Source organism: Aotus nancymaae, unplaced genomic scaffold (genome assembly GCF_030222135.1).
Source record: "Aotus nancymaae isolate 86718 unplaced genomic scaffold, 86718_ANA_hifiasm-v0.15.2.pri h1tg000036l, whole genome shotgun sequence".
NCBI lineage: Eukaryota > Metazoa > Chordata > Mammalia > Primates > Aotidae > Aotus > Aotus nancymaae.
The window spans coordinates 52,117,387-52,144,911 of record NW_026988450.1 but is presented as its reverse complement, the minus strand read 5'-3'; the positions used below and the strand labels follow the sequence as shown (position 1 = coordinate 52,144,911).

General features: G+C 42.7%; 1 protein-coding gene and 1 non-coding gene across 3 annotated transcripts in view; one reads left to right on the top strand and one right to left on the bottom strand.

Moving 5' to 3' along the window:
- Nucleotides 1-27,525, bottom strand: part of BAALC (BAALC binder of MAP3K1 and KLF4) — an 86,402-nt gene that overhangs the window by 22,703 nt on the left and 36,174 nt on the right. For both annotated transcript variants that reach the window (XM_012441215.2, XM_064384476.1), the window contains exon 2: nucleotides 128-294. In XM_012441215.2, the coding sequence (XP_012296638.1) occupies nucleotides 128-294 (167 nt within the window). The remainder of the gene's footprint in view (nucleotides 1-127; nucleotides 295-27,525) is intronic.
- On the top strand, nucleotides 14,742-14,802 carry LOC135278152 (U7 small nuclear RNA). The gene has a single exon (XR_010345707.1). It is a non-coding gene; the product is annotated as a U7 small nuclear RNA (small nuclear RNA).

The following is a 27,525-nucleotide window of genomic DNA, read 5'->3' as shown; positions in this document are numbered from 1 at the left end:
GACATTTTATTACCAAGGTGAGCCATCCCTGGTCCCTCCCTGGACACAGCTGCTGGGTGACTCTGCCCTGAAGCAAGCCCTACCCCCATTCTCCAGATCCCAGTTGATTCTGTGGCTGCAAACGTACCTCTGTGGTCCGAAGGCCATTCTGTTTCTGGGTCAGAGGGCCTGAGGAGAGGCTCTGGGGATTTGGGCACTGGGTCTCACAGTTCGTCTTCTTCTCTGGGTTGGGTATTCCACCTGGGGCTGTAGATCGGGGCACACCATTGGAGGACAGTCCATCTTCCAGCACACCTGGGGGAGGTAAGCAGAGGATGGAACCAAAAGCTTGCACATGGCAGGTGTTGCAAACAATCCCAAGATGGTAGAGAAAAAGAGAGTCAAAATGAAAAAAATAAAAATCACCAGAAATCCCACCATGCAGAGCTACCCTTTTCTATAAGAACATATATGCTTTTTACAAAAATGAGATTTTAAACAATTTCATAACGTGAAATTTTTACTTATGATACCTTGATGACTTTTTTCTATGCCATTAAATATTCTGCCATATTATTTTTCACATGTCTGTGTCATCATTTTTTTAACTAATACCCTCTACTTGGATATTTGTTTCCACATTTTCGTAATAAATCTTCCTGTGATGAAACATCTTGTGGTGAAAGCTTTATTTTAAATTACTTCTTTGGGATAAAATCCTAGAAGTGGGATTACTGGATTGAAAGTTATATAAAGGTTGGGTTTTTGTTTCGTTTTTTAGATAGAGGGTCTCGCTCTGTTGCCCAGGCTGGAGTGTAGTGGCATAATCATAGCTTGCTGCAGCCTCAAACTCATGAGTTCAAGCCATCCTCTCACCTCAGCCTTCCAAGTAGATGGGACTAAAGGCACATGTAACCAGGCCCAACTAATTTTTGTATTTTTTTTGTAGAGACAGGGTCTCACTATGTTGCCCAAGCTGGTCTTGAACTCCTGGCCTTGAGCAATTCTCCCACCTAAGTCTTCTAAAGTGCTGAGATTACAGGCATGAGACAACATGCTTGGCCAATACAGAGTTGTTTTTTTTGTTTGTTTTTTTTTTGAGACAGAGTCTCACACTGTCGCCAGGCTGGAGTGTAGTAGCATGATCTCGGCTCACTGCAACCTCCACCTCCCAGGTTCAAGCAATTCTCCTGCTTCAACCTCTCAAGTATCTGGGATTACAGGTGCCCACCACCACACCCAGCTAATTTTTTGTATTTTTAGTAGAAATAGGATTTCGCCATGTTGGCCAGGCTGGTCTCGAACTCCTAACCTCAAGTGATCTGCCCGCCTCGGCCTCCCAAAGTGCTGAGATTACAGGTGTGAGCCACCAAGCCTGGCTGGAGATTTTTTTTTTTTTAGTAGCTCCATCTCAAAGTGTTGGACTGAGTATGTGTGCCTTTTATAACAAACGCCAAGATATGATAGAAAGAAGTTTAAGTAAATAGCCTCACTGAAAAGGAGGAGAACTACACTGAGGAATTAATAAAGGATGAAAAGAATCTTAATGGAAAGAGAAAAGGTGGCCCAGGAAGGATGACAGGGGATGCCAAATGTGATGCCAGAAGCTGACAGAGTCTCTGCCATTGTTACAGGGAGGTGAGGAGCAGCCAAGTAGCCGACTTTTCTACTCTTCCACCTGCTGAGGGCAGTCAGCAACAATAGAGGAGTCTGTGAGGGGCAGGGACTAGAGAGAAGCGCAGTGCTCTCAGGAGCTGGAGACACCTGAAAGAAGAAAAATCCCACATTGAGAAGACTGGCATTTTGAAAATAGTGCCAAGAGTTAGGGCAATAGTAGTTTCCATCCCTGCTCTCCAAATGGATCTCTCAAATAGATGCAGATGACATTCTAGCAGGAAACTTCAGTTACAAAAATCAGTATGAAAACAAGAATGAGCAAACATTTGAGGAAGGCCAACACCACAAAAAAGAGACAGCTAACTCTCCAATGGAGATCTCAAAAGAAATGGAGTTAATATGGTATTCAGAAAAGAATTCTCAATAAGTATAGTCAGTCTGCTCAGAAAAATGAAGATAATATAACCACAAAATGAGGACAAGGGTGACCCAAAAAAGTTCAATCAGAGATACTTGAAATAATAATCTTAAATGTTGAAAGAAAAAAACCTCAATAGAGAAGCTGAGTGACAAGATAGACAGAGCAGTTTAGTGAGCTGAAAGGGCAGGTCAAGGAATTCTCCATGGTAGCACAGAGGGCTAAACATTATTAGGAAATGCAGGATAGAAACCCAGTAAACTAAACTTTGATCTAAAAAGAGTTTTAGATGAGAGGCTAGAGAAGACTGAAGGGAAGCAGTAGTCACAGAAATAATAAATAAAGATTTATTAGAACCAGAAAGATGTGAAATCTCAACTTGAAGTAGGCTACCAAGTACTTGGCAAGATAAATAAAAAGAAAAGCCCAACCTAAGACAGACCTTAGTGAAGTTTCAGAACATCAATGATATCAAGAACAGCTTCAAAAGAGGGGGGGAAAAATCATGAGTGAGACTGACATTAACTTTTCATCAGCAACTGACATCAACTTTTCATTCATCTTGTGAAAACATTTCTTAAGAAGACTATGAAACAATGTTTTCAAGATTTCAAAGAATATACACATTTTTAAGTCTTTTCAATATAGTCTCAGATTTACCTCTCCAAGTCTTTCTTCTATTGACCATCTGCCAATAGTATACAAGACACCAATATTCCCCAAATCCTCACAAATACTGAATATTTTCTTTTCTGGTTTTCATCTTTGTCAATTTAAGAGGCAAAATAAAGTATCTCATTGCTTGGATTAATGCTTCTTGATTACTAAAGATGTTATTTATATGCCTATCGACTAATTGTGTAGGTTTTTTTAAAATTGTAAAGTCATTTGTTTCTCTTTCCTTTGGGGTATTTGCCTGGGCTTGCTTTTAATCAAACATAAAGAAAAACAAAATGTTTTCCCTGGGTGTTGAGAAATTATTTGCCATAGGGCAGGCATCAGAAGCACAGTGTATTTTTGTATATCAAGGGCGGGAGGGTGTTGACTGGTAGAGCTGCTAAGACTGCAGTTCCCACAGAGTGAGATGGCAGTGTCCACAGGACACCTATCCATGTGTCACCCTCTTGCTCTGCCAAATGCTAATGAGCTCTCAACTGTGACCATGGGATAGATATCAGAATTCAAAACATTGAAAGTCACAGTGGAAAATATCTGGTTCAGAGCTCCCTGACTGGTAAGCCTCAGCACATTGGGGTGCTGTGATGGATTCAAGGTGAACAGAGAGATGAATTCCTGCAGCTGGACTTGCCCCAAATCCTTGTGGCTTCCTTCCTCCACCAGCTACAGCCCATCCCCTTCTCTTCCCATTCCCACCTGTTCTCCATCCTGTACCTAAAGAGGCCTGAGATGCATGTGTATGAACACCACGGCACACATGTCTCATCTCTGCCCAGTCCTCCCTGCAAACAACCTGGGCCTAGAGGAGTGTTCACCTGCAGAAGAGATAAGGAAAAGAGGCCCATGAAGACCCTGGAAGCAGGCCTAGTGTGGTTTGGATTTGGTGTGATTCAGACTGGGTTCTAGGGTCCCGGCACCCACAGAAGAGTCTAGAATAGTGTTACTCAGTGTCCTCCAGGAACCAAACTGTTGTTACTGTCTGCTGTGGGATACATATAAGAACTGAGTGCAAACATTTAGACATTTTTACAGCAACTTGACATTGGCAGAACATCCAAGGGCAGACTTGTCTGATTGAACTTACTGACTGAACAGGGTGCACACTAGGTTGAGGGTTGAGTGCTTTTAAACTCATGTGGTGAGTCGCAAGTGGAGTGAGTTGTGTATTAATCACACACAGTAGGACCTCATATTTGTCTGTAACAGACTGGAGGAAAAAAACACAATGAATTCTGAAGGAGGGCTGAGGCTTTGGTAGGTACATCCCCTTGGCCCCTGGATAACTCACTCTGTGGGAAGGGTGGGGCTGACAGGGTGAAAGGGACAAGGGGCCTCTGAAGCACAAGACCAAGGTAGAGACTCCATTTCCTAAGCCTAGGGTAGAACTGCCTCCAGCCCTTGGGGCTACTGAGTAGGAGTGAAGGCTGGCCAGGGCTCCCTTTGTTTGCTGTTTCCCCCAGTGTGCCATACAGATGTTGCCTTTTTTTTTTTTTTTTTTTTGAGATGAGGTCTTGCTCTGTTGCCCAGGCTGGAGTGCAGTGGCATAATCTCGGCTCACTGCAGCCAGTTCCTCCCAGGTTCAAGCAACTGAACTGCCTCAGCCTCCCAAGTAGCTGGGACTACAGGCACATGCTACCATGCCTGCCTAATTTTTGTATTTTCAGTGGAGATGGAGTTTCACCATGTTGGCCAGGCTGGTCTCAGACTCCTCAAGTGATCTCAAGTGATCCACCTGCCTCAGCCTCCCAAAGTGCTGGGATTACAGGTGTGAGCCCCCATGCCTGGCCTTCAGATGTTGCCATTTGCTATGTGCATCATGACTTGGTACCTGGGTCGAAGGTGGGTAAGAGGTCCCTACTGAGCCATCCACTGAATGCACCATGATGCTGCCAGCATGGATGGGGGTGGCCACTCCCTTGTCATACCCTGTGACACTTCAAAGGGCACACCTGACCCCAGTCCTCCCCACGCCTATGGCCAGTTTCCTTTGGGGGTTGAAGGACATGAAACATAGCTCCCTTCTCCCTGCAATGAATCCAGTTTCTGACCCAGGAGGAGAGCAGCTGGGCAGCAAGGAGAGGCCTAACACACCAGAATCAAGAGCAGGCAGCAGGGAACATATCCCAGGGTGGCAGAAAGTGGGGCCAAACATGATTTAGAGCTCCACATCTGGGGACGTGCTTCATTGTCCATTGGATTTACTTGTAAAACACACATTAATAAGGCAAAATTATGAAGGATTTCAAGGTGGTGCCTGCAGAGCATTATATCCTAAGCACAGGGCCCCTTGTGAGCCCAGCAGGCCCCATGAGGCTGCACTGGCTGCACATTCACAAAGTCATCCCCGCCAACCCATGTAACCGACCAAGGCAGAGCTGCCATGGCTGAGGTGCCAATGGCCCGTCCTTCCCTCTCAGAAGTCCCTCCTATCCCCGGCATCTTTGCTGAGCCTCAGGGCTCCTAGAAACACAATTTAAAAATCCATCATTTGGTCTAGAATTTTCACTTCTCATTGGTGGCCAAACAAAAATTACAACTTCAGTTTCTTAACCCCCAGTCTAGAGACTTCCTCATCTATTACATGGGGATAATACTGCCACCTTCATGGGGTGATCGTAAGGATTAAGTGAGACCATATCTAAAGGTCCTAACAGTGCCTGCACACATATTGCACTGATTATTGGTGGCACAGCCTGTCCCTGCCTCTGGCCCCCTCTCCATCAGCCAAACTGGTTGCATTCCTGATTTATGAGTCACACATCCAGCTAAGTGCTAAGCCACTGGCTTACTGAGTATGATGAAACAGAGAAGCTCTGTGACAAGCAGGGCCAGCTTGGGGGACTGGCATTTGCCAAACGGTGAGCAGGGGTCATATGCCCAGGGTGGTCAAGAGGACACCCCAATGGGTCAGGAATATAAGGTCATTTTCTGTTACTTTTATCTGTAACAAACCAGTGTTTTTGCTGCATGGATTTAATTTAACTCATACTTTCTAGTTCTGAAAAACAGACTCAATATTAGAAAACTTAGAATTCAGAAAAACACAAAGGAAAAATAATTTTTTTACCTCCTCACCCAGAGATATATCCTGTGTAGGAGACCAGAATATGCCACCCCAAAATATGCCACTTTGGCATAAGGATTATTTTAAGCTGAAGGCAATGGAGAAGTAGTAACAAAAAGTTATCTGCCTTCACCTCCCACCAACCCCTCCCCCTGCCATTTGCCTAAAAGTAGGACATAAATTTACTTTTCAGTGGTCACTAAACAAGAGGAAAGAGTTCCTCCCCTCTCTACCAGGAAAGGCAAAGATTGATCACTGAAGACAAATTTAGACCCTATCAGCCTGGAGAGAGCACCAGAGAAATCTACATTAACAAGCTTTACTACCTAGCCTTTATCTACTGTCTATCTGCCTTCCCATAATTTTTCGCTCTTAGAGACCCAAAGTCCTTTTCCTTTGTCTTGTCACTTCTCTAAAAATTTACTGGGTTTTGTTGAATATCCTACATATGCTGGAATTCCAAGACACTTTTTTGAGATTTACCCATTTGCCTAGATATCTCCCATATATATGTAAAATATACATGTTAAAAAGCTTCTGTTTGCTTTTCTCTTATTAATCTGTTTTTCATTACAAGGCTCATCACAGCTAAGAACTAAGAGTGGAAAGAACGTTATTTTTTCCTTCCCTGCACCTGTGAACAGAGCTCTATGTCCTTCCAACAGATGCTATTAGTGCCTGCCCAGACCCACACACCTGAGCCAGCACCCATCCCCAGCTGTAGTGGATGTTGCTGGTTAACAGCTCACCTGGCTTCTTCTCCTAAGGCTTGCCCTTAGCTGAAGGGAGCCCCCTTACCATGAGAAGCCTTGCCGGTTATATTAATATCAGTGACAGTCCATGCTAATGACCAACTAAAAGTATATGTTGGTGGAGAGAGTGGTTACAACAGCCCAGCCCCTTTGCCTCTAAGCAATTTCTATCCTTTAACTCCAAAGTGACCCATAGGATCAGGCTGAGGCTAGACTAATCCTGAAACCACATCTTTGCCCAGCTCATCCTGCCCCATCCTGCTTCTCTCCCTCCCTCCTTCACACTCTCCTCCCAGGAGTGCCCCTAGGAGTTACTTGCACAAAATCTCCATCTCAGGCTCTGTTTCTAGGGCCCCAAACCAAGACAATATACATACCCTGCTTGCTGGATATATTTCTTCTGCCCCTCCAGTCTCACTCTCCCCTTCTCCCTACCCTGCTCTGTGTCCCAGGAGATTGACCTGAACAGGCTCTCTTGCCCACTGGCTTCTAGTGGGGTTTGACCAATGGGAGGCACTAGCTTTAGAGGGGAAGGGTCTGCGGCAGCACATTGAGGTCAGGTTTTATTTCCCTAGCTCCTTCCTTGCAGGTTTTCTTGAGTCAACCATGTCCTCTATATACTTCTCCGCCAGAAAAGGGTGTAGAATCAAGAAAAGCCTGAGAGATTGTGCAGTTAAGTCTCCCTAATGACTTCAGGGAGAGCTCAGGGAAGTGAGGAGAATGGAAGACAGATGGTCAGTTGTTTTGAGTAGAGTGTTACAGATGCTCTATCAGTCAGGGTTCTCAGCTGTAAGCAACAGAAATTGATTGGAGAATTAAAGTTTTTAAAAAGAATTTATTAAAATAATCTGGGGAGCTCACAGCATTTCTGGGATGGCTGGAGGCTGAGGCTTGGAGGCTATCAAGGGACAACTTCCTAAATCTTTCCACCAACCCTAGACTCTGGAAACTGCCCTAAGCACTGCTGCCACACTTATATTCAAAACGTATTATATTTCTGACATAAAAGTTTAACTGGGTGTCTTGAATTTTATCTGGCAACCCTATTGGGGTTATGCAAAATGCTCATCAAGTGCCCCTGCGTGGGGAGATCGTTGTGAAAGTTGCACTGTACTAAAACCCTGGGCTTTATCTGCATGTCTACTCCATATGACTCCTCTCACACTGGGGAGATGGGAGAATTACCCTTATTTTACAAAGAAGAAATTGAAGTTTAACCCAGGTTCTGTATGTTTCCAAAGCTTGTGGTATTAGCAAAAACTCCCAAGTGGGCAGTTCTCAAATTTTAATGTGTGAGACTACATGAAACTCACCTGGGGTGTCTGTTAAAATGCAGATCTCTACATTCATTCCTCCAGAACTTCTGATTCAGTAAGGGCCCAGGAATATGCATCTTAACAAGTTCCCTCTATCCTACCCACAGTGATTCTGAGGCAGGGGATTTTAAAGACTGCAGAGGCTCATCTATATTATAGATATAGATATAGATATAGATAGATATATACAGATCTATCTATCCATCTGTCTGTCTATCTGACATAGAGATTAACACTTGTGTTAGTTTTGAAGGTCACATACAAAGTACTCATCTATATTTTTTCCATGGTGAAGTCGGTACCAGTAAATTAAAAGACATTTGTGTGCCTCTAGAGTATGTCCTTTTTGACACCCTTCAGAAAATTTTCATTCCATGCATGAGACAAGCCAAATCACTGACTTTGCCAAAAGGATGGGAAACAGCTGTGTCCACAGCTTGCTGATAAATTGCAACCCCAGTGATTTCTTGCCAAAGCTCCTTGCTATTTTGGAAATGGAGCTGGGCAGGAGGGAAGAGTACATAAATTAAAAATGGTAGCTAGAAGCCATGTGGAGAGCAGGTCAAGGGGTAATTTCTCCTTAGCTTGAGCATCTGGCTTTCCTTGGTGAAGGTGATCACAGAGAGTTGGTCCAAAATCATCAGAAACAACCTGCAAGTCATTCTCCTCAATGACAGAAAACCAAAGTATAAGACATTGGCAATCGATATGGAAAGAATCTCCTAAAGTCACAGCCAGTGAAACTGTGGTTCATCAAACACTGTCTGGGCTCTCAGGTCCTGGTTGATAATAATTTTGTCTAAACTGTTGTATAAGTTAAACAAGCTGTGATTGCTCAGCCACTTACTAAGAATTTGTTTCATCTTTTAAAATGACCTAGAAATGGGACAGTGTCATTTCTTCAATCTGATGAGAAATTGTTGGCCACATACTATGTATAATACTATAATATGTGACCTTTTGCATGGCTGTTACAAACACATTCTTAGAAAATATTGAGCAACCCTTAAATTTATGGTCATTTTCTTCTGAACAATGGTGCCAAGATACTTCAATGGGTAAAGAATAGTTTCTAAACACATGTGCTATGACAACTGAATATCTACCTGCAAAAGAATGAAATGCACCCCCCACCTCACACCATATACAAAAACTAAGTCAAAAGGATCAAAAATCTAAATGTAAGTGCTAAAATCATAAAACACTGAAAGGAAAATATAGGTGTAAATCTTTAGGATATTGGATTATTCAATTGTTTCTTAGAAATGACCCAAAAGCACAAGCAACAACAATGAAATACAGATATAATGAGCATCATCAAAACTGAAAACTTTTGTGATTCAAAAGACACCATGAAGAAAGTGAAAAGACAATCCACAGAATAGGAGAAAAATTTTACAAATTATATATTTGGTAAGGAACTAACTCTCAAAGAACTCTTAACAACTCAATAATAAAAAAGATAAATAATGCAATTGAAACATCAGCAAAGGACCTGAATAAACATTCCTTTATAGAAGATATGCAAATGGTCAATAAACACATGAAAAGATACTCAGCATCACTAGCTATAAAAGAAATGCATATCAAAAACCACAAGGAGATACCAGTTCACACCCACTAGGGTGGGGCTATAATAAAAAAAAAAAGATAGAGAATAAGTGTTGGCAGAAATGTAGAGAATTTGGAAATCTCATACACTGCTGGTGGGAAGACAAAATGATACAACTGCTTTCAGTCTGCAGTTCAATAAAAGGTTGGACAGAGTGGTACCATAGCCCAGAAATTCCTCTAGGGTATACACCCAAGAGAAATGAAAGCCTATATCCACACAAAAACTTGTTCATGAGTGTTCTTAGCAATCTTATTTATAATAGCCAAAAAGTAGAAACAACCCAAATATCCATCAATTAATGGATAAATACAGTATGTATATGCAATGGAATATTATTTGGCAGTTTGACAAAAAAGTAAAGTACTGATATATACTATGAGATTGATGAACCTTGAAAACATTATGCTAACCAAAAGAAGCCAGTTACAGAAGGCCACATATTATATAATTTCATTTATATGAAATGTTCAGAAATAGACAATTCTATAGAAAAGTAGATTAGTGGTTATGTAGGGCTGGGGGTTTGGGAGGAAATGAGAGTGACTGTTTCCATTTGATGCAATGACAATATTCTAAAATTGATTGTGGGGGTAGTTGCACAACCCTGAGAATTTTTTTAAAAATCGTTTAATTGTATGCTTTAAATGGATCAATCGTATGGTGTATGAATTATACTTCAACAAAGCTGACATTTTTTAAACGGTGAGCAACACATTTTGCAATGTGTATTGACTAAAGAAAATAGAAAAGCACATTTGGATTTTAACAGCAATGATCAAGGAGAGACATTGACTAGTGAACTTGTGTAGTCCTTAAGGACAACGTAGCACTAGCCACAGTCCCCAAAGGACATGGGTCCTGACTAGGAAGATACTGGAAGACCACTGTTCTCTGAGATGAACCACTAGCCTGTCACATCTGCCATTGGTCATAGGGTTTGGTAGGGGAAATGGCTTCCCCATGGTACCCAGCAGCATGCAAGGCAGGAGCCCGCTGAGAGCGACAGCTGGAACTGACAGGACAGAAGACAGAAGCAAGGAGTGTCCTGTTTGTCTTTGGTGAAATAGGCCTGAATTATTCTGTCCCCAAGGAGATGCCCAGGAGACAACAGACAAGCTAATGAACTGGAAGGCAGCCAGAAGGAAAAGTGAAAATCTCACTTGCCTTCTCCCTAGTGCTACCCTTGGGACCTGCCAGTCTTCTCTGAGGGTGTACTTACTTTCCTCTTTCCCTTTGATCATCTCAGAGCTGCCGCCCTTCCTTGAAGCTTCACCTCTGCTTCAAGAATACCACAGAGTAGATTCTTCAAGGCAGGTACTGCCATAACTTTGTGTTAATTACCGTGGGCTGTCCCAAATCGGTCATGAAATTCAGCTCTCTCTCCCACCAAACATGTTTATAGCTTACTATTCTAAGGCATGAAATATTGCTAGGATTGTAACAGTACTCTCTATTTTTCCAGAGCCTTCCTCCCAAATTGCTCAAAACGCTTTTTTTTTTTTTTTTAGATGGGGTTTCGCTCTTGTTGCCTAGGCTGGAGAGTAATGGCGCAATCTTTGCTCACTGCAAACTCCGCCTCCCAGGTTCAAGTGATTCTCCTGCCTCAGCCTCCCAAGTAGCTAGGATTACAGGCATGTGACACCACGCCCCCAGCTAATTTTGTATTTTTAGTAGAGACAGAGTTTCTCCATGTTAGTCAGTCTGGTCTCGAACTCCAGACCTCAGGTGATCCGCCCGCCTCAGCCTCCCCAAGTGCTGGGATTACAGGCTTGAGCCACCACACCTAGCTCAAAACACTTCTCTTATCTTTCCTCTTTGTGTCTCCTTGAATAATTCTGACACTTTTAAAATGTGTACCTTCTGTATTAGTCTGTTAAGGCTGCCATAACAAAGTACCATAGACTGATGGCTTAACCAAGAGATACTTATTTTCTCATAGTCCTGTAGGCTAGAAATCTAAGATCAAGGTGTCAACAGGTTGGTTTCTCCTGAGACCTCTCTCTTTGGCTTGTAGATGGATGTCTTCTCCCTCTGTCTTCACATGGTCTTCCCTCTGGAGAAGTTTGTGTATCTGTGTCCTAATCTCATCTTATGACACCAGTCATGTTGGATTAGTGCCTACCCAAATGACCTTATCTTACCTTAATTACCTCTTTAAAGGCCCTGCCTTCAATTATAATCACATCCTGGGACACTGGGGAAAGGACTTCAAGCGTTAAGTTTTAAGGTTACACAGCTCAGCCCGTATCACCTTGCATTTCTTTTTATAAAATAACATTTATGATTTTCTCACACAAGAAATAGGTGTTTCGTGTAGAAAACTGTAGTATACTGGTAAGAAAAAGGTAAACAAAATTACCCATAATCTTATCTACCAGGGATAACTATTATTGACATTTTGCCTACTGTGTCCCAAAACTTCATTCAGTGCATAGATATGCATAGATTCTAAAAATTGAGACTATACAATAATACGATTCCATTTCCTACGTTTATCTGCCAACACTTCTCCTCTGTTTCTTTCTTCCTTTGTCTGCTTCTTCCTTATCATAATGATTTATTCTTTCCTTTGTCACTTGTCTTTCAATCAGCTAATTATTTGAAAACTATTTATTTGGTACCTACTATGTGCCAGGCACTATGCCAGGTTCTAGGGTTACACCCGAGGCTTCTAGTTTAGCAGTAGGTTTTAGTCTCTCGGCTAAATCCTGTCTCCACCCACCTTCCTTTCCTTGCTGCTTCTCCCTGTCTCTGCCTAGTTCCTCAATTCTACACAGAGAGGATACAGGGGATAGATGGCAAAGACTGAATTCTCACTGGAGGGAGAATAAAGAGAAGAGTTTGAATGGGCATTAACACAATTCTCCTTAAGAGAAAGGAGGACAAGAAGTGGAGAACATTTAGAAGGCAATACATCTTATCCATCCACATGTCTAACTGCCCCTTCCTCTTCCACGTGACACAGTATAGATCTCACCTTCTTACTCAGACTCAAATGTCTCTCCAGGGAATTGTTAGTACCTGTACAATCCCAACAAGCAGCACCCTTACTATGTAATGTTCTCCTAGAGTGACCAATAGATGCCTGGGAACAAAGTCCCAGGGGTTGCCTATGAGCGGTGGTCCTCAGGATCATACTGCCCCTCTGGTGGCTGGTTTACTCAGGAAGAGCTGGTGATTTTCCTTGGCCAAGGCCGTGCCCATCATGGCCTCACTTCTGCTTGAATAGGGAGGCTTACTTTGATCTTTTATTCTTATCTCACTTCCTTACATATCCAGACAATGTGTCCTGCTTGTAGCTTGACCTCTTTCCACAAAGGCAGCAGATCTAACCAGTCAGTTTTAAAAATGCCCTGGAGGTGACTCCCTTAAACTGCTCCAAAGGTACCTAGCACCATAGGAGTCTTGATGGCCTGCACTTTAGATTCTTTTTCTTAGTCACTGGAATTTATCTTTAGGGAAAAAGCATTCTAATGCAATTTTCCTCCCTGCTATGGTCTGAATTTTGGTGTCCCCCTGAAATTCATATGTATAAATCTAACCCCCAATGCAACAGTATTAAGAGGTGGGACCTTTAGGAAGCAATTGCCATTATGGTTCTGCCTTAATGAACGAGATTGGCGCCCTTATAAAAAAGGTTGAAGGGAGCTCACTGACCCTTCCACCATGTGAGAACACAGCAAGAGGTGCCATCTTTGAAGCACAGAGCAAGCCTTCATCAGACACTGAATCTGTTGAATCTGATCTTGGACTTCCTAGCCTCCAGAACTGTGAGCAATAATTTTCTGTTGCTTATAAATTACTCAGTATAAGGTATTTCAGTCTAGGCCAGAAAAGAGTAAGACACTCCATGTTGTCTTTTACTCCGTAAATTACTTTTGGGGCTCTTTAGCCTTTTAAGGAAGTGGCAGCTGTTTTCCTGGTTGTTTTTGTTTGTTTTTTTACTCCTTGACATTTTCTGACCTTAGTACAACTAGCCTCTTCATTAGGCTGTTTCTACATCAACTGTAGTTGGCAGTAAATTTTTCTCTCAGGTGGATATTAGAAATTAGATTATATTCCTTTGGGTATATATTTAGTAATGGGATTGCTGGGCTGAATGGTATTTCTGTCTTTCAGTCTTTTAAGGATTTTCCACACTGTCTTCCAGAATGGCTGAACTAATTTACATTCTCACCAACAGTGTATAAGTGTCCTTTTTCTCCACAACCTCACCAGCATCTGTTATTTTTTGACTTTTTAGTAATAACCATTCTGACTGGTGTTAGATGGTATCTCACTGTATTATAAAGACACATGCATGTGCATGTTCATTGCAGCACTATTCACAATAGCAAAGACATGGAATCAACCTAAATGCCTCTTAGTGATAGACTGGATAAAGAAATTGTGGTACATACACACCATGGAATACTATGCAGCCATAAAAAGAATAAGATCATGTCCTTTGCAGTAACATGGGTGGAGCTGGAGGCCATTATTCTTAGCAAACTAACACAGGAACAGAAAATCAAATGCCACATGTTCTCACTGATAAGTGGGAGCTTAATGATGAGAACACATGGACACATACAGGGAAACAACACACACTGGGGCCTATTGGAGGGTGGAGGGTGGGAGGAGGGAGAGGATCAGGAAAAATAACTAATGGGTACTAGACTTAATGCCTGGGTAATGAAATAATCTATACAACAAACCCCCATAACACAAGTTTACCTATGTAACAAACTTAGTACTTGTACCCCTGAACTTCAAAGTTAAAAAACAAAACAAACAACAGCAACAATAAAAAAAGAAAGAAATTAGATATCATTATTAGATGTAAGAAACATATTTGGCCCAATCAAAATTTGAATTCAATCAACAGAATTGTTTTAATTATTGGAATTTTAAAATTGCTGAAAGCAATCAATCAATTATCTAGTATCCCTTGGGTTCCTACCCGGTACCTAGCACTGTGCTGTTAGTGTGGGATATAAAACACTTACCTATCTGAACCCTTTATGCTTCTGTAATTTTACTGGGAACTTATGGCTTATTTAGGAATTACTGAAAAGTAGAGCTATGGAAAATTTAAATAATATTTCTTACCCATCAGAATGGCAAGCTAAAAAGTCTGATAATATTACCTGTTGAAAGGATGTATTGTTAACAGGTTCTCTCATACATTGCTGGTGGAAGTGCAAATAAAACTATCCATTTTGGAGGGCAATTGGCAGAGTCTATTCATGTTTAAAATGTGCACATCAGAGTGACTCAGCAATTTCAGTCTTCAGTATCTGCTTTAGAAAACCTCTTAACCAAGTGTTACAGTGCTTTTAGAATTTGTCTAGCAGGCTTTCCGGTTTTGCCGGAAAGCCCCAATAAATTAAAAAAAGAAGGAAGGGAGGGAGGGAAGGAAGGAAGGAAGGAAGGAAGGAAGGAAGGAAGGAAGGAAGGAAGGAAAGAAGGAAGGAAGGACCTATTAACCATTGCACAAAAAGGATTGTTGAGGATGTTCTTTATACCACTGTAATAGTGAAAAATATAATCAATGTAGCCATTCATCAGTTGGATAATTACCAAATAAATTGTAGTTTATCTAGACTATGGAATTCTATATAGCAATTTAAAGCTAATAAAGTAGATTTATATAGATAGAAATATGTAGTGATTAATGGAAAAGCAAGTAGAGCATAAATATGTACAAATGACAGCTTTTTGAGCCTCATTCTGTTGCCTAGGCTGGTGCGCAGGATCTCAGTGATCTTGGCTCACTGCACCCTCCATCTCCTGGGTTCAAGTGCTTCTCCTGCTTCAGCCTCCTGAGTAGCTAAAACTACAGGTGTGTACCACCATGCCTGGCTAATTTTTTTTGTATTTTTACTACAGATGGGGTTTCACCATGTTGCCCAGGCTGGTCTAAAACTCCTGACCTCAGGTAATCTGCCTGCCTCAACCTCCCAAAGTGCTGGGATTACAGGTGTGAGCCATGGTGCCAGGCCAGCTTTTATGTTTAAAAAACTGTATTATATCTATGTTATGCTATTTTATATACAGGGATACATACACACACATATACACACACAGAAAACAAACTAGACAGATGCCCAACAAACTGATAACAATGTTTGTCTTTGGGGAAAAGGCAGGGGACCAGGATCAGGGGGTGATCAAAAGGGCATTATTGATAACATTTATACCTTTTTGGATATATTACTCATGAAATAAGAATGATTTTTAAGAAATAAAGCTATGTCACATTTTGTCTTTTCTAATCAGTAATAGCTTCAGACCCACCCAGACTATTAGGCTATTTACTTTTTAGTTATTATATCACATTTAATAAATATGCTATCAAAAATATAATTAAATATAATGACACATAAGAACAGAAACAGCACCTAGGAATCAATAAATTGCAATGCCTATTTTACAAAAAAATGTCGGCTGGGTGAGGTGGCTCACGCCTGTAATCCCAACACTTTGGGAGACAGAGGCAGGCAGATCACGAGGTCAGGAGATTGAGACCATCCTGGTCAACATGATGAAACCCTGTCTGTACTAAAAATACAATTAAAAAAATTAACTGGGTGTGGTGGCACATGCCTGTAATCTCAGCTACTCAGGAGGCTGAGGAAGGAGAATTGCTTGAACCTGGGAGGTGGAGATTGCAGTGAGTCGAGATCGTGCCACTGCACTCCAGCCTGGGTGACAGAGCGAGAGTTCGTCTCTAAAAAAAAAAAAAAAAGTCCTACTCTTTTAAAACCAATGGATGGGATGCCCAACTTTCTGTAGGGCAGTCAGACAGTAATGTTCCTCAAGATATCCTAACAGTACATGTGGATGGAACAAATTATAGTTGTTCATAAGAATCTGTGGGATACTTAATGGCTCAGATCAGGCATGGTTAGTCTTCACAGAGCAGAGGATTCTTGAGCAGGGTTTAAAAGAAAAGAAGGTTGATATAGTTTGGATACTTGTCCCCTCCAAATCTCATCTTGAAATGTAATCCTGTGTTGGAGGTGGGGCATGGTGGGAGGTGTTTGGTGTTTGGATCATGGGGCATATCCTTCATGAATAGCTTAGCACCATCTCTTTGGTGATGAAAGAGTTCATGGGAGATCTGGCTGTTTAAAAGTGTGTGGCAACTCCCACGCCACTCTTGCTCCCCCTCTTGCCATGTGACACGCTAGCTCCCTGTCACCTTCCATCATGATTATAAACTTCTAAGGCCTCACCAGAAGCAGATGCCAGTACCATGTTTTCTGTAAAGGCTGCAGAACCATGAACCAATTAAGCCTCTTTTCCTTATATTACTCAGCCTCAAGTATTTCTTTATAGCCACACAAGAATGGCCTAATACAAAGGTTAAAAGAAGAAATGAAATGAAATATTCATTTGTGGGTTCTTGCCAGCCCCATGTTCAGTGCTAAGGATACAAAGATGTAAAGACTTGGAAAAAGATTCATAGCTAAGACACAGGGTTGGAATTTGATTGCCAGCTCTGCTTCATTGTCACAACAATGTTGTAGGTAGATGTTATGATCCCTACTCCCTGCCACCTCTTTTTTTTTTAAGAAGAGGAAACTGAGGGTGAGGCAAGTTAAGGTGTCTGAAGTCCTGCTGCTGGCGCCAGGGCCAGGCTTCCACCCAGATCTGCCAGACTGTAAAAACTTTTCTTTCACGTGCATTTGCGTTAACTTACATCACTAAAAAAAAATCTACAATGAATCATATTTTCCCTTTTCAGAGCTAGGTAATAACTAGTGGGTGTGTATAGTGTCATCAAAATAAATGAAAGCCTTTGGTTTGTTGTTTTAAAGGTAATCCACAGTTCAAATGTCTTACTCCTCTAGGGTGAAGCATATCTTTAAAATCCAAGTAACTTGCTTTCAGAATTAAGTAGATCACACTGAAGTGCACCCGGTGAGAAGATGAATGTATTTAATTAAACTACATTTTTGCATTTTCTTCTCCCCAGACCCATGAAGTATTCTGCTGCCAGGAGCTCAGCCCTCTAGGTCACCTGCTAAAGATAAGAAACTGATTCCCTAATACCAGAAGCCACCACGAGGCTCATTTTCTGCACTCAACAGCTCCCATGTCAGGGGTACAGCCAGCTGGTATTGGTCAATCTCTGCTCCAGGGAGGATTGCTCTGAGGTAAAAAATAATTTCAGGGAGGCTTACCAAGCCAGGGTGCGGCAGACCTTTTGTGATCCAATCAAGGGGGCTGAGAGAGGCTGCCAAACTAAGACAAGAAGGAATGGCAGCCTGTGGACTTCATTCTCCACAGGGTAGCCAGTGTATTGTTTTAGAGCTACAAATCTGGCCAGGCGTGTTGGCTCACACCTGTGATCCCAACACATTAGGAGGTCAAGACAGGAGGATTGCCTGAGTCCAGGAGCTCAAGACAAGCGTGGGCAACATGGCAAAAACCCATTTCTACAAACAATAAAAAATTAGCCAGGCATAGTGGTGCATGCCTGTAGTCTCAGCTATTTGGGAGGCTGAGGTGGGAGGATCACTAGAACCTGGGAGGTGGAGGTTGCTGTGAGCTGAGATTGCACCACTGCACACCAGCCTGGGCAACAGAATGAGACCCTGTCTCAAAAAACAGTAACAAAAAAACCAAAAACTACAAATATGATCATGCCTACCTCTTCATTGATTTCTTAATGACCTGAGGGATAGACACACCAATATCTCTCTGCACACCCTGCAAGGCTCTCTGTGAGCTCTCCTGCTTCTTCTGGCCTGATGGGTTTATACACTCACCTCTGTCCTCTATGCTCCAGCCTTATGGGACATCAAAGGCACCTCACAGCTTTTACAACACTGTTCCTTCTACTCTGAAGACTCTCATAATTGGCCTGGCTAGTTCTCCATCTTGAATTTTTAACATGAGTTTCTGGGGAAGGGGCACCTTCCCAGACTCTTCCTCAAGACCAGGTTGGACTCCCCTGTTGCCCTCCTGCAGCGGTGCACTTCTCTTTGGAGCATTCATTACTGTTGGCATTTATTCCATGCCTGCTTGCCCCACTGGTCTGGGAGCTCCATGAAGACAAGGACTATGCCTGGCTTGCTCATTACCATGCCTGGCATACATTAGGTACTCAAACAGTATTTGTTGAAAGAGTCTTGAACTGTTGAGCCGGTTGCCAGAGTAGGTATCATCACTGCAGGAAGAAGCTGCCATATGGATCTCTGTGTGTTAAAGTGTTTTTTCCTTTGATGTACCAAACAGCCGAAATTCCAAAGGAAGCAAGTACAAACATGACCCATGCTTGCTGTTCTAATTCCTGTGGAAGTATCAGGGTGTGAAAGGAACAGCTCACATAAACAGGGAAGTCAGCCCTGACGGAGACTTGTCATAGGCCGCCAGCCACTCATCCCACATTTCTCATAAGATTGCTATGGTTCCCAGGGAATCCCAGTGAAAGCTGGTGTCTTTCCAGGGTTCAGGGCTGAGTGCAAATTTGAGGACAAGACTTTGAGCCTTCTCCAAACCGCGGAGTTGCAGATCATGGCATTCCACACCGAATATTCACTGCACCTCTCTGATGGGCGAGGCTCTGCTCTAAGGCTGGTGTTGCAGAGGGGAAGGAGAGAGGCTCAGTCCTTGCCCCCTGGTGGTGATATCTGGGATTCTGGGAAGAGAGAAGTCTAAAAGGTATTCCTGGTGGCAAAGCACAGGACAGGCCACAGAGGGGCAGAGGCCAAGTCATGCATGGCCATATGTATCTTGCTAAGGAGTGGATGCTGTCCCAGGGCACCGGCAGCCCAGGAACTGTATGGAGGATCCATTAGAAGGGCTCAAGCCTGAAGGTAGGGAGTCTAGCCAAAGGAGCCTTGCCTTGGGGCTGCTGCCTCCTTTTAAGAGTTTCCCTTGGCCATCTGAATGTATTATCTTCCCAGCTGGACTCAACAAATTGGAAATCTCTCTCAGAAGGCTGTAGGGAATTATACCACTTCAGAATGATGGTTTTTGCAAAAAGAAAAAACTCACCTGATAAGTGCAATTGACTATTTAGAAAAAAAAGGGGGGGAAGCAAAACAATAGTGAATTAATAAGGATAATCATGTATCTATAGCCACAATCTAAATAAGAAGGATTTCAGTAACAATTTAGAAAAGACACAGTCAGGATAAACAGGATTACATTTGACAACCTACTCAATATGTAGCTCACTATTAATAATTAAGCAGTTGGTGACACCCAAACTCTCTGTTGTGGCAGCCACATAAGACACCGATGCTGTGGGTTTTCCATTGAGAGTATAAAACAAACACTCCAAGTGCCTGATTTGATTTTGTATTCCTGAAATGCAGCAATTGACTCTTAAGTCCTTATTCCTGTCTCATAGCTTTCCCTGGGTAGCTTCAAAAGCTTTTTGAAGTTTTTCTTGTGAGAAATCTGATTTGCGCTCCTCCTTTTGACAACTGCCTGCAAAGTTCTGGGAGCAGGTGCAGCTGCCTTTGCCTTAAGTCATATTCCTATTCTTGATATTTACGGAGGGGACTGGCTTTTCTGATGGAACAGTTTGAACATCATCATCTGTAAAGTCCATAACCTACTGTTGTGATCTGACCCTATTCCAGATGCATAGATTCCATATTGAACCAGAAGTTCTGCTTGGTTCTGCACACTCGAACCAGGGGATGTGAAGACAAGGAGTTGAAATCCCTTCTAGGGATTTTCCTGTACGGTAGTTTTCTTCAGTGTAAAATAGCAGCAAAATGGATATTTCTTTGTTCCCATTTCTTTGTTTCCCATTCAAAATATCTAGATCACACTGCAGGGATATACAAGAATCCCCATGGAAAACCTCATGAACCCAAGGTCATGGAGGGACTTAGGCAGAACTGGGACTAGCTTATCCAGGCTCTATACTACTGACCCAGGGCCTGGCAGTTTCTGTCCTAGATCAGCACATATAGCTCATTCGTCACTGAGAAGGTGGTCACAATAAGAAGTGGTTCTCCACTCTTTGCTGTAAGATATTCCTCTCTCAGAAACCACATCTGTTTTCAACTTTCTTTTTTTTTTTTTTTGAGACAGTCTCACTCTTGTTACCCAGGCTGGAGTGCAGTGGCGCAATTTTGGGTCGCTGCAACCTCTACCTCCTGGGTTCAAGCAATTCTCCTGCCTCAGCCTCCCAAGTAGCTGAGACTATAGGCATGTGCCACCATGCCCAGCTAATTTTTTGTATTTTATTAGTAGAAACAGGGTTTCACCATGTTGCCCAGTGTGGTCTTAAACTCCCAAGCTCAGGCAGTCTGCCAGCCTCAGCCTCCCAAAGTGCTAGGATTACAGGCATGAGCCACCACGCCCAGCCTGTTTCCAACTAATTTAACCCACATCTGATACCCAACACTCAGCCTCCATCAGTTCATCTCAACTGGGATTTGCTGACTCTCCATACATGCCAGCCATTTCATCAGGCTCTGGAGACTCACAGAGGCATAAACTGCCATCTTCACCCTGCAGGCACTCACATCTAGGGCAGGAGTTGAAACTGGAAGTCAATGAAGCCCTTATAAATCAAGTCATCCCTCTGGTCTAGTCCTGGAGTGCCATTAAAGAAAATAATGTTAAGTTACTGGATAGTAATCTAAATCCTTTACTTGCTTTTTTCAAAGAAAAGCAAGGGCAGACTTATTCATAATTCATTGCAACACTTTATAATATCCATAGACAATTATCGAATAGTCAAGAAAACAGAAATATAGGCTTAATGAAAACATGAGAGAAAAATTCAAAGACATGGAGGAGAATGGATGAAAGGGGCTGAGACTGGAGGAAGGAAAATTAGCTAGACCTGTTACCATGGTAGTAATTGGAGGCAAGAGGTGATGAGAGCCTCAATCAAACAAGGAGATGGGGCGGAGTTGAACAGGATGAATTCAAGAGATGTTTAAGAGAGATGTGAGGGAGAGATTCAGGAAGTGATGTTGACAGCCCTGCAGAACCAGCTGCAAGTAACTTTCCCACATGGAGGTTTCTCAAGTCACTTTAGACTCAATACGTCCAAATTGCATTTACCATGGTATCTCCATGCCAGTTCCCCACCCTGACTCTGCCATTTCTGTCAGACATACTACCAATTTTCTAGCCTCTGGCCTTAAAAACTGGTGAGCTATCATTTCCCTTCCCTTCTCCTTCATTCCCTATAATAATGTCTGACACTACTCCCTGTGTATCTCCTCAAATCACTCTTTGTTCTCTATTTATGCGTCCACTGGAAAGGTCCAGCTCACCTCATCTCACCTCTAGATTATTGCAGTAACCTCTAGCTGGCCTCTTTGACTCCAGTCTTTCCCCACTGTCCAGCACATCCTAATCATGACAGAACGATGGATTTTCCCTCAGCATGGCTTTCTCCCTCACACCGTATTGCCACATTGCATCTGATTCAAACACCTCTGCCTGGCTTGCAAGAGCTCCATCCTGTGGGCTCATGGTAATCATCAAGTTTGGCTCCGGTCAGGTGGGTATTCCTAGGCTCCTCAGAAAGGCCAGACTCACGCCCACCTGGGTGTTACTGCTTCAGATGATCCCCCACCTGGAATGTTCTTCCTCCTTCCTTCACCTCTCCAATCTGGTGAGGGGGCAGCCACTGATCAGTGCCTTGCTCCCTGACACCTGCCATCTGCAGTCAGCGTCACACAGCTTAACTCTAAATGACTCCTTGTTTACTCCAAGTGTCCAGGTTTTCTCTCCCCAGCTCGGCTGTCTATTCCCTTGGGAACAAAAAATCTCTCACTTTGCTCAGCTGTCTCTGCTAATCTGAAAGAAGAAAGATCTCAAGGGAGCTTTAGTATTTTGGCTTCTGAATGTATTTATACTATGTTTTTATCCATAAAAAGCATGAAAAATACAATGATGTTTGAAAAATTCTTACGCAATTTGATCTCTGAATGATTTTATACTAGTAAATTATAATTATTAAATTACACATTTTAAGACCAAAGATTTGAGGTGAAACTATATCTTAAGTCTTATAACCTCTTAACAAACATCAACATCTCCATGTCTACAAATTGTAGTGGATGTATCCTACTTCTTTTTTCTTTGTGAGAATTTTTAAATGTTCCTAGACATAAGCAGAAAGGAGTTTCTATTCATGGGGAACCTACTACCTGCCAGGCACTGAACTAGTTGCTTTATTTTATTTAAGCCTCACTACTATACTTGTTTCATTAAAAATGAATTTTTTTTTTTTTTTTTTGAGACGGAGTTTCGCTCTTGTTACCCAGGCTGGAGTGCAATGGCACGATCTAAGCTCTCCGCAGCCTCCGCCTCCTGGGTTCAGGCAATTCTCCTGCCTCAGCCTCCTGAGTAGCTGGGATTACAGGCACGCACCACTATGCTCAGCTAATTTTTTGTATTTTTAGTAGAGACGGGGTTTCACCATGTTGACCAAGATGGTCTCGATCTCTTGACCTCGTGATCCACCCGCCTCGGCCTCCCAAAGTGCTGGGATTACAGGTTTGAGCCACCGCGCCTGGCTAAAAATGAATTTTTATTTAAAAGTTATATTTAAAAATAGTATTGCATATGTCAGAAATGCACTTTGAAGTCTAATGGAACTAAAAGGTTCTCCAATCACCACTTCTAATGTTTCAAAGAAAATAGTGAGACATGGTTTTAGAAAGTCATCTATTAAAATGAAGATGTGAGATTTTACTAGCAATTAGAGAAAATCTGTAACATGAATAAAGATGACAAAATATATGTCCTCATTTGTCACTGTTGAATACATCTTGGCATGTTACCGAGCAAAGATCAAACAGTTTATAACTTCCAAATACTGAAAGGTTGAGGAAGGGGAGCGTATGCCTGATTTCTGGGCTATGAAAACTCTAAGTAGAGGAACATACAGGTGTATTTCATCTTGCATAATTCCTTTTGAAATCTCTACATTTCTGGGCCCCTCTGCTCTGCACACCTTGCATTCTGACTTCCTAAAACACAAAATTATCAACCCTTTCTTCTTATTTTAAAAGAATACATTCTTCATTAGCAATCCCCTTCCTGACCTAATACCACAGCCTGTTATACAGAACCTGAACTTCTAAGCTGTGTGCAGTCGCCTGCCCCTCAACATTGCTTACCCTTTTCCCAGGAACCCCATCCCTACTTTCAAACTGTGTGGGGTCAAAGCCTGTGACCAAGGGTGAAACCAGTCACACTCAGCATTCCTGTAGACCACGTGGTTCAGGAGCATCACACAACCTGAGTTAGCAAATCTCAGGGCTTCTGCAGAAGCCACTAGAAAAAAGGCTCTATCCATTGAACTTGAATCTGGGAGCTGTGAGGTGGGGCTGTGTCAGTGGTCTGGCCATGGAGAGTGGAGGGCCTTTTTGAGAAGGAAGCCAACAGAAGAAGGGGTTTGAGAGTGGAAGATGCAGGGTATGTGACATCAGGTGACTTGAACCCCGCCTCACTCCAAGCCAGCCCTACCCTAGGCCTTCCTGTTACCTGAGCCAATATAGACCCCTTTTTTTGATTAGAGTTTAACGTTTTTTTTGCTCTTTGTTAATTTATTACTTGCTGCCAAAAGAGTCTTAATTGACACATAGTCTAAACTTCAAGCTGTAATCTTTATTAGCACTCATCCAAGTTCAGCACTCCCTGGACACCAAGTCACAAAAGATTCTCTATCTTGTTTGCATGGAAGCTGGGATCTACACTGGGGTTCAGACATGTCAGGACCAACTGATGGGTGCCAGAAGCACATCTGCATTAGGGACTAAGGGGCCTCACCAAAATAACTCCCTCTAAGGGAAGAAGGACCCAGGCCCAGAAAGCCTTACCCAGTGAGAAGATAAACCAAGCCCCAGAGGTCAGAGGGGAGGAGCATGTGTCCCTGTCAAAACCTAACCCCATGGAGATGAGGGGCCATAAGAAAAAACCAGAAAGCTGTTTGCCAAAATATTATCTAAGACATAGAGTACAAGCAACACTCTTTGGGGGGCCCTCTAAAATTACAGCTTAACACGAAAATGGACAAGAGTCTCCTCTCCTGCTTTACAATGCAACTCTGTTCTGCACACACTGGCTCTGGAGCAGAATTTCTCAATCTCAGCAATATTGACATTTAGGATGGGTAATTTTTTTATTGTAGGGAACTGTCCTGAGAATTACAGGATGTTTAGCAGCACCCCTGGTCTCTACCCGACTGGATGCCAATAGCATCCCCACTCCCACCTTGTATTATAACAACCCAAAATGTCTCTAGACATTGCAGAGCCACCCAGTTGTGAACCACTGCTCTCAAGCATTGGTGACTGTGGCGATAACAAAGAGGGGACTTCAGTGCCCACTAGAAGTGGCACAAAAATAAATGTGCCTGGAAGATATGACAGTGCCTGGGGTGTGTAGGTGGGATGGAAGGAAGAACACTGAGGGAGGGAGCAGTTTCTAAAGCAGAAAATGAAAGAAGAAAAAGCAAAAATATGACCCCTTATGGTAACAGAACAGCATGTGGCCAATATTAGCTGTGAGGACCCACTGAAATACTTTGGGAGACTTTGCAAAAGGGCTAAGGTCTTGAGAGAACAAATAGTGGCACAAAACAGTGAAATAGCTCTCAGAGCTCAGTGCTTTCCATGTGAGCTCATTTATATCCAAAAAACCAGTGGAATTTGAGGACATCTGGATTAAACTTGGAAAATTCCATAACTTTGAACCATATCAAATAGCTCGGTTCAAGATTATCCATCATCATTCGCTCAGTCACAAGTTCATTTACTTATAGCAATAGGATTAGAAACTCCAGAAAGCACTGTTTAAACTCAGTGCATTCTCTATTTCTGAGGCATGGACATTGCAGTGTGTAGATTGGGAGACTCAATATTGAGAGAAAGCAGGAAGGGGTTTTCTGGGCAAATTTAATAAAGAGTCTCTGGGACAGCAGGAACATTAGCTTGAATGAAGAGGCCTTGAGACAGACAAAAAATAATCTCTGTTGGAGCAGGCATGGAATTTGGTGGAAGCAGCAGGGACCTTTGGAATTTTCAAAAGTAACCAGATCCATTTATTTATTCACTGCATTTTTATTGGCCCTTTATGTCTAATGCTGAGGGACTATCGTGTCATGAGAATTGGCTTTGCCATCAAACAGCACTGGGGTTCAGTCCCTTCACCACCACCTACTCGTTATGTGATCTTAGGCAAGTTTCTTCTGTAAGTCTCAATTTCCTTATCTAAGAAAGCAGGGACTGTAGTTGCCACCTCGCAGGGTGATTGTGAAGGTGGCGTTAAGAAAGTGGCTAAAGCAGGCCTGACACCAGGTGCCTTACTACATGCTAGGGAGCCCCCATAAAGGGAAGCGACCCCTGGACATCCAATCAGAAGACGAGTGTTCCTTGGATGCTGTTATCAGATGGGCTGTGAGGGAGACTCACAGATGAATGAGCTGGGTCCCTAGCCCTGAAGGGGCTCGGCATTCCATTCTTCAGATCTACTCAACAAACATTCACATTGCACTCAGGTATGGAAATGGGCATGTGGGCTACAATGAGAACTCACCCAAGATGCCGGAACAAGTAGAGAAGACAAATAAGGTTTCCTATGAACAAGAGACGAAGACTGGGCTCCTGCTCCCTAGGCAATGTACTAAGCAGATAAGGAGGTGAAGAAATAACCCAAGGTCCCCACAAGGCCCATGGCCACAGTGACTTGTATTTCAAGTTCAAAGTCCTTTGCACACTTGTGACTATTTCATTAATGATTTGGTTACTGTTCATCCCCATGCTAGATGATAATCCTTTCTCAAATGAAAAATGGTAGCATTTAGGGGAGGGAAGAAACACAGTGTCACACAGAATCCAGTTTACAATCCCAATCCCTCCAGTCTCCCTAGATCGCTCAGTGAGGTGTCATTGGTCACAGTCTCTGAGGAGTCACTTAATTCTGAGGCCTGGAGCAGCGCCCTGTATGTTACTCTGAAGCACTGGTGTCTTTGTTATAGCGAGGAATTAAATTGACTAGGAACAGGGAAAAATATTGATATCTTTATACTTTGATAAATTATGTGTGTATAAAACTTTAGACTAACCATTAGAATAGAAGAAGAAAGACTCCAAACGAGTACAGGGAAAAACATAAGAAATGAGGGACAATCCAAAGAATACGAAAACATAGAAAAAAGTAGGAGGGGACAAGTTGAAGAATTTCATGGGCCTATTTCTCTGTGTGAGTAGAAGGTGTGGTGCTCCCTGGAGAGGGTGGGGCCGTGATGGGAGTCGGGAGAGTTTGGAATGGTTAAAGACAGGAATGAGGAGAGACCATCTAGATTGAGTCAAATAATTATTTTGCAGCAACCAGGGCCTGGCTGAGGCTTCAACTTATGGTTTCACAATAGAAGCAATCAGCTATAAAGGTATCAAATCAAGCAGAAATCTTCCTGGTGAGTACAGAATCAGTGCACAGAGAATTAGGTGTTGAGGCTATTCTTCAGAGGCTTGGAAGTGGTGAACCCAGCGACAGGAACACCACTCCACTGCCCATCATGCCACTGTGCCCAAGGACATAGATCTCTCCTTTACAGAGGGCTGGACAAACACAGACATTCTTATTATCCAGTTCCCACACTGATCAGACTCGGGCAAGTCATAAATCAACGGAATAAATGACAGCTCTCTGTGCTTTAGTCCACATGGGTCTCTTGAGTCTGCATCCTGGTTGTCAGCAGCCGAACAGTCACCAGTTCTATACTGGGTGAGTCACTGTATCTGGTTGCCACTCTCATCTATTTTAAGTTGAACGTCTTTAGCTTCAAGTTCAGAAGGTGACTTCTTACTATGTTTTTGTCCTCCCTCCCATACACACTCACATGTGCTCATGTACATGCTGAAGCCTCTGGGCTTATCTGGATGGGAGCAAAGAGTAACACAAGGCAGCATGGACTGGAGGACAGATGGACTGAGTTCTGTTGTCATCAGCTATGTGACTTTGGGCAAGTCACTAAGCCTCTCTGAGCCAGTATTGTCTCACTTGTAAATTAGGGATTGAATGTTGGGGGATGCAATGAGATCATCTATAAAGCACCTAACACTGGCACATAGAAGGTGCTCAATGAATGGCAGATCTCATCC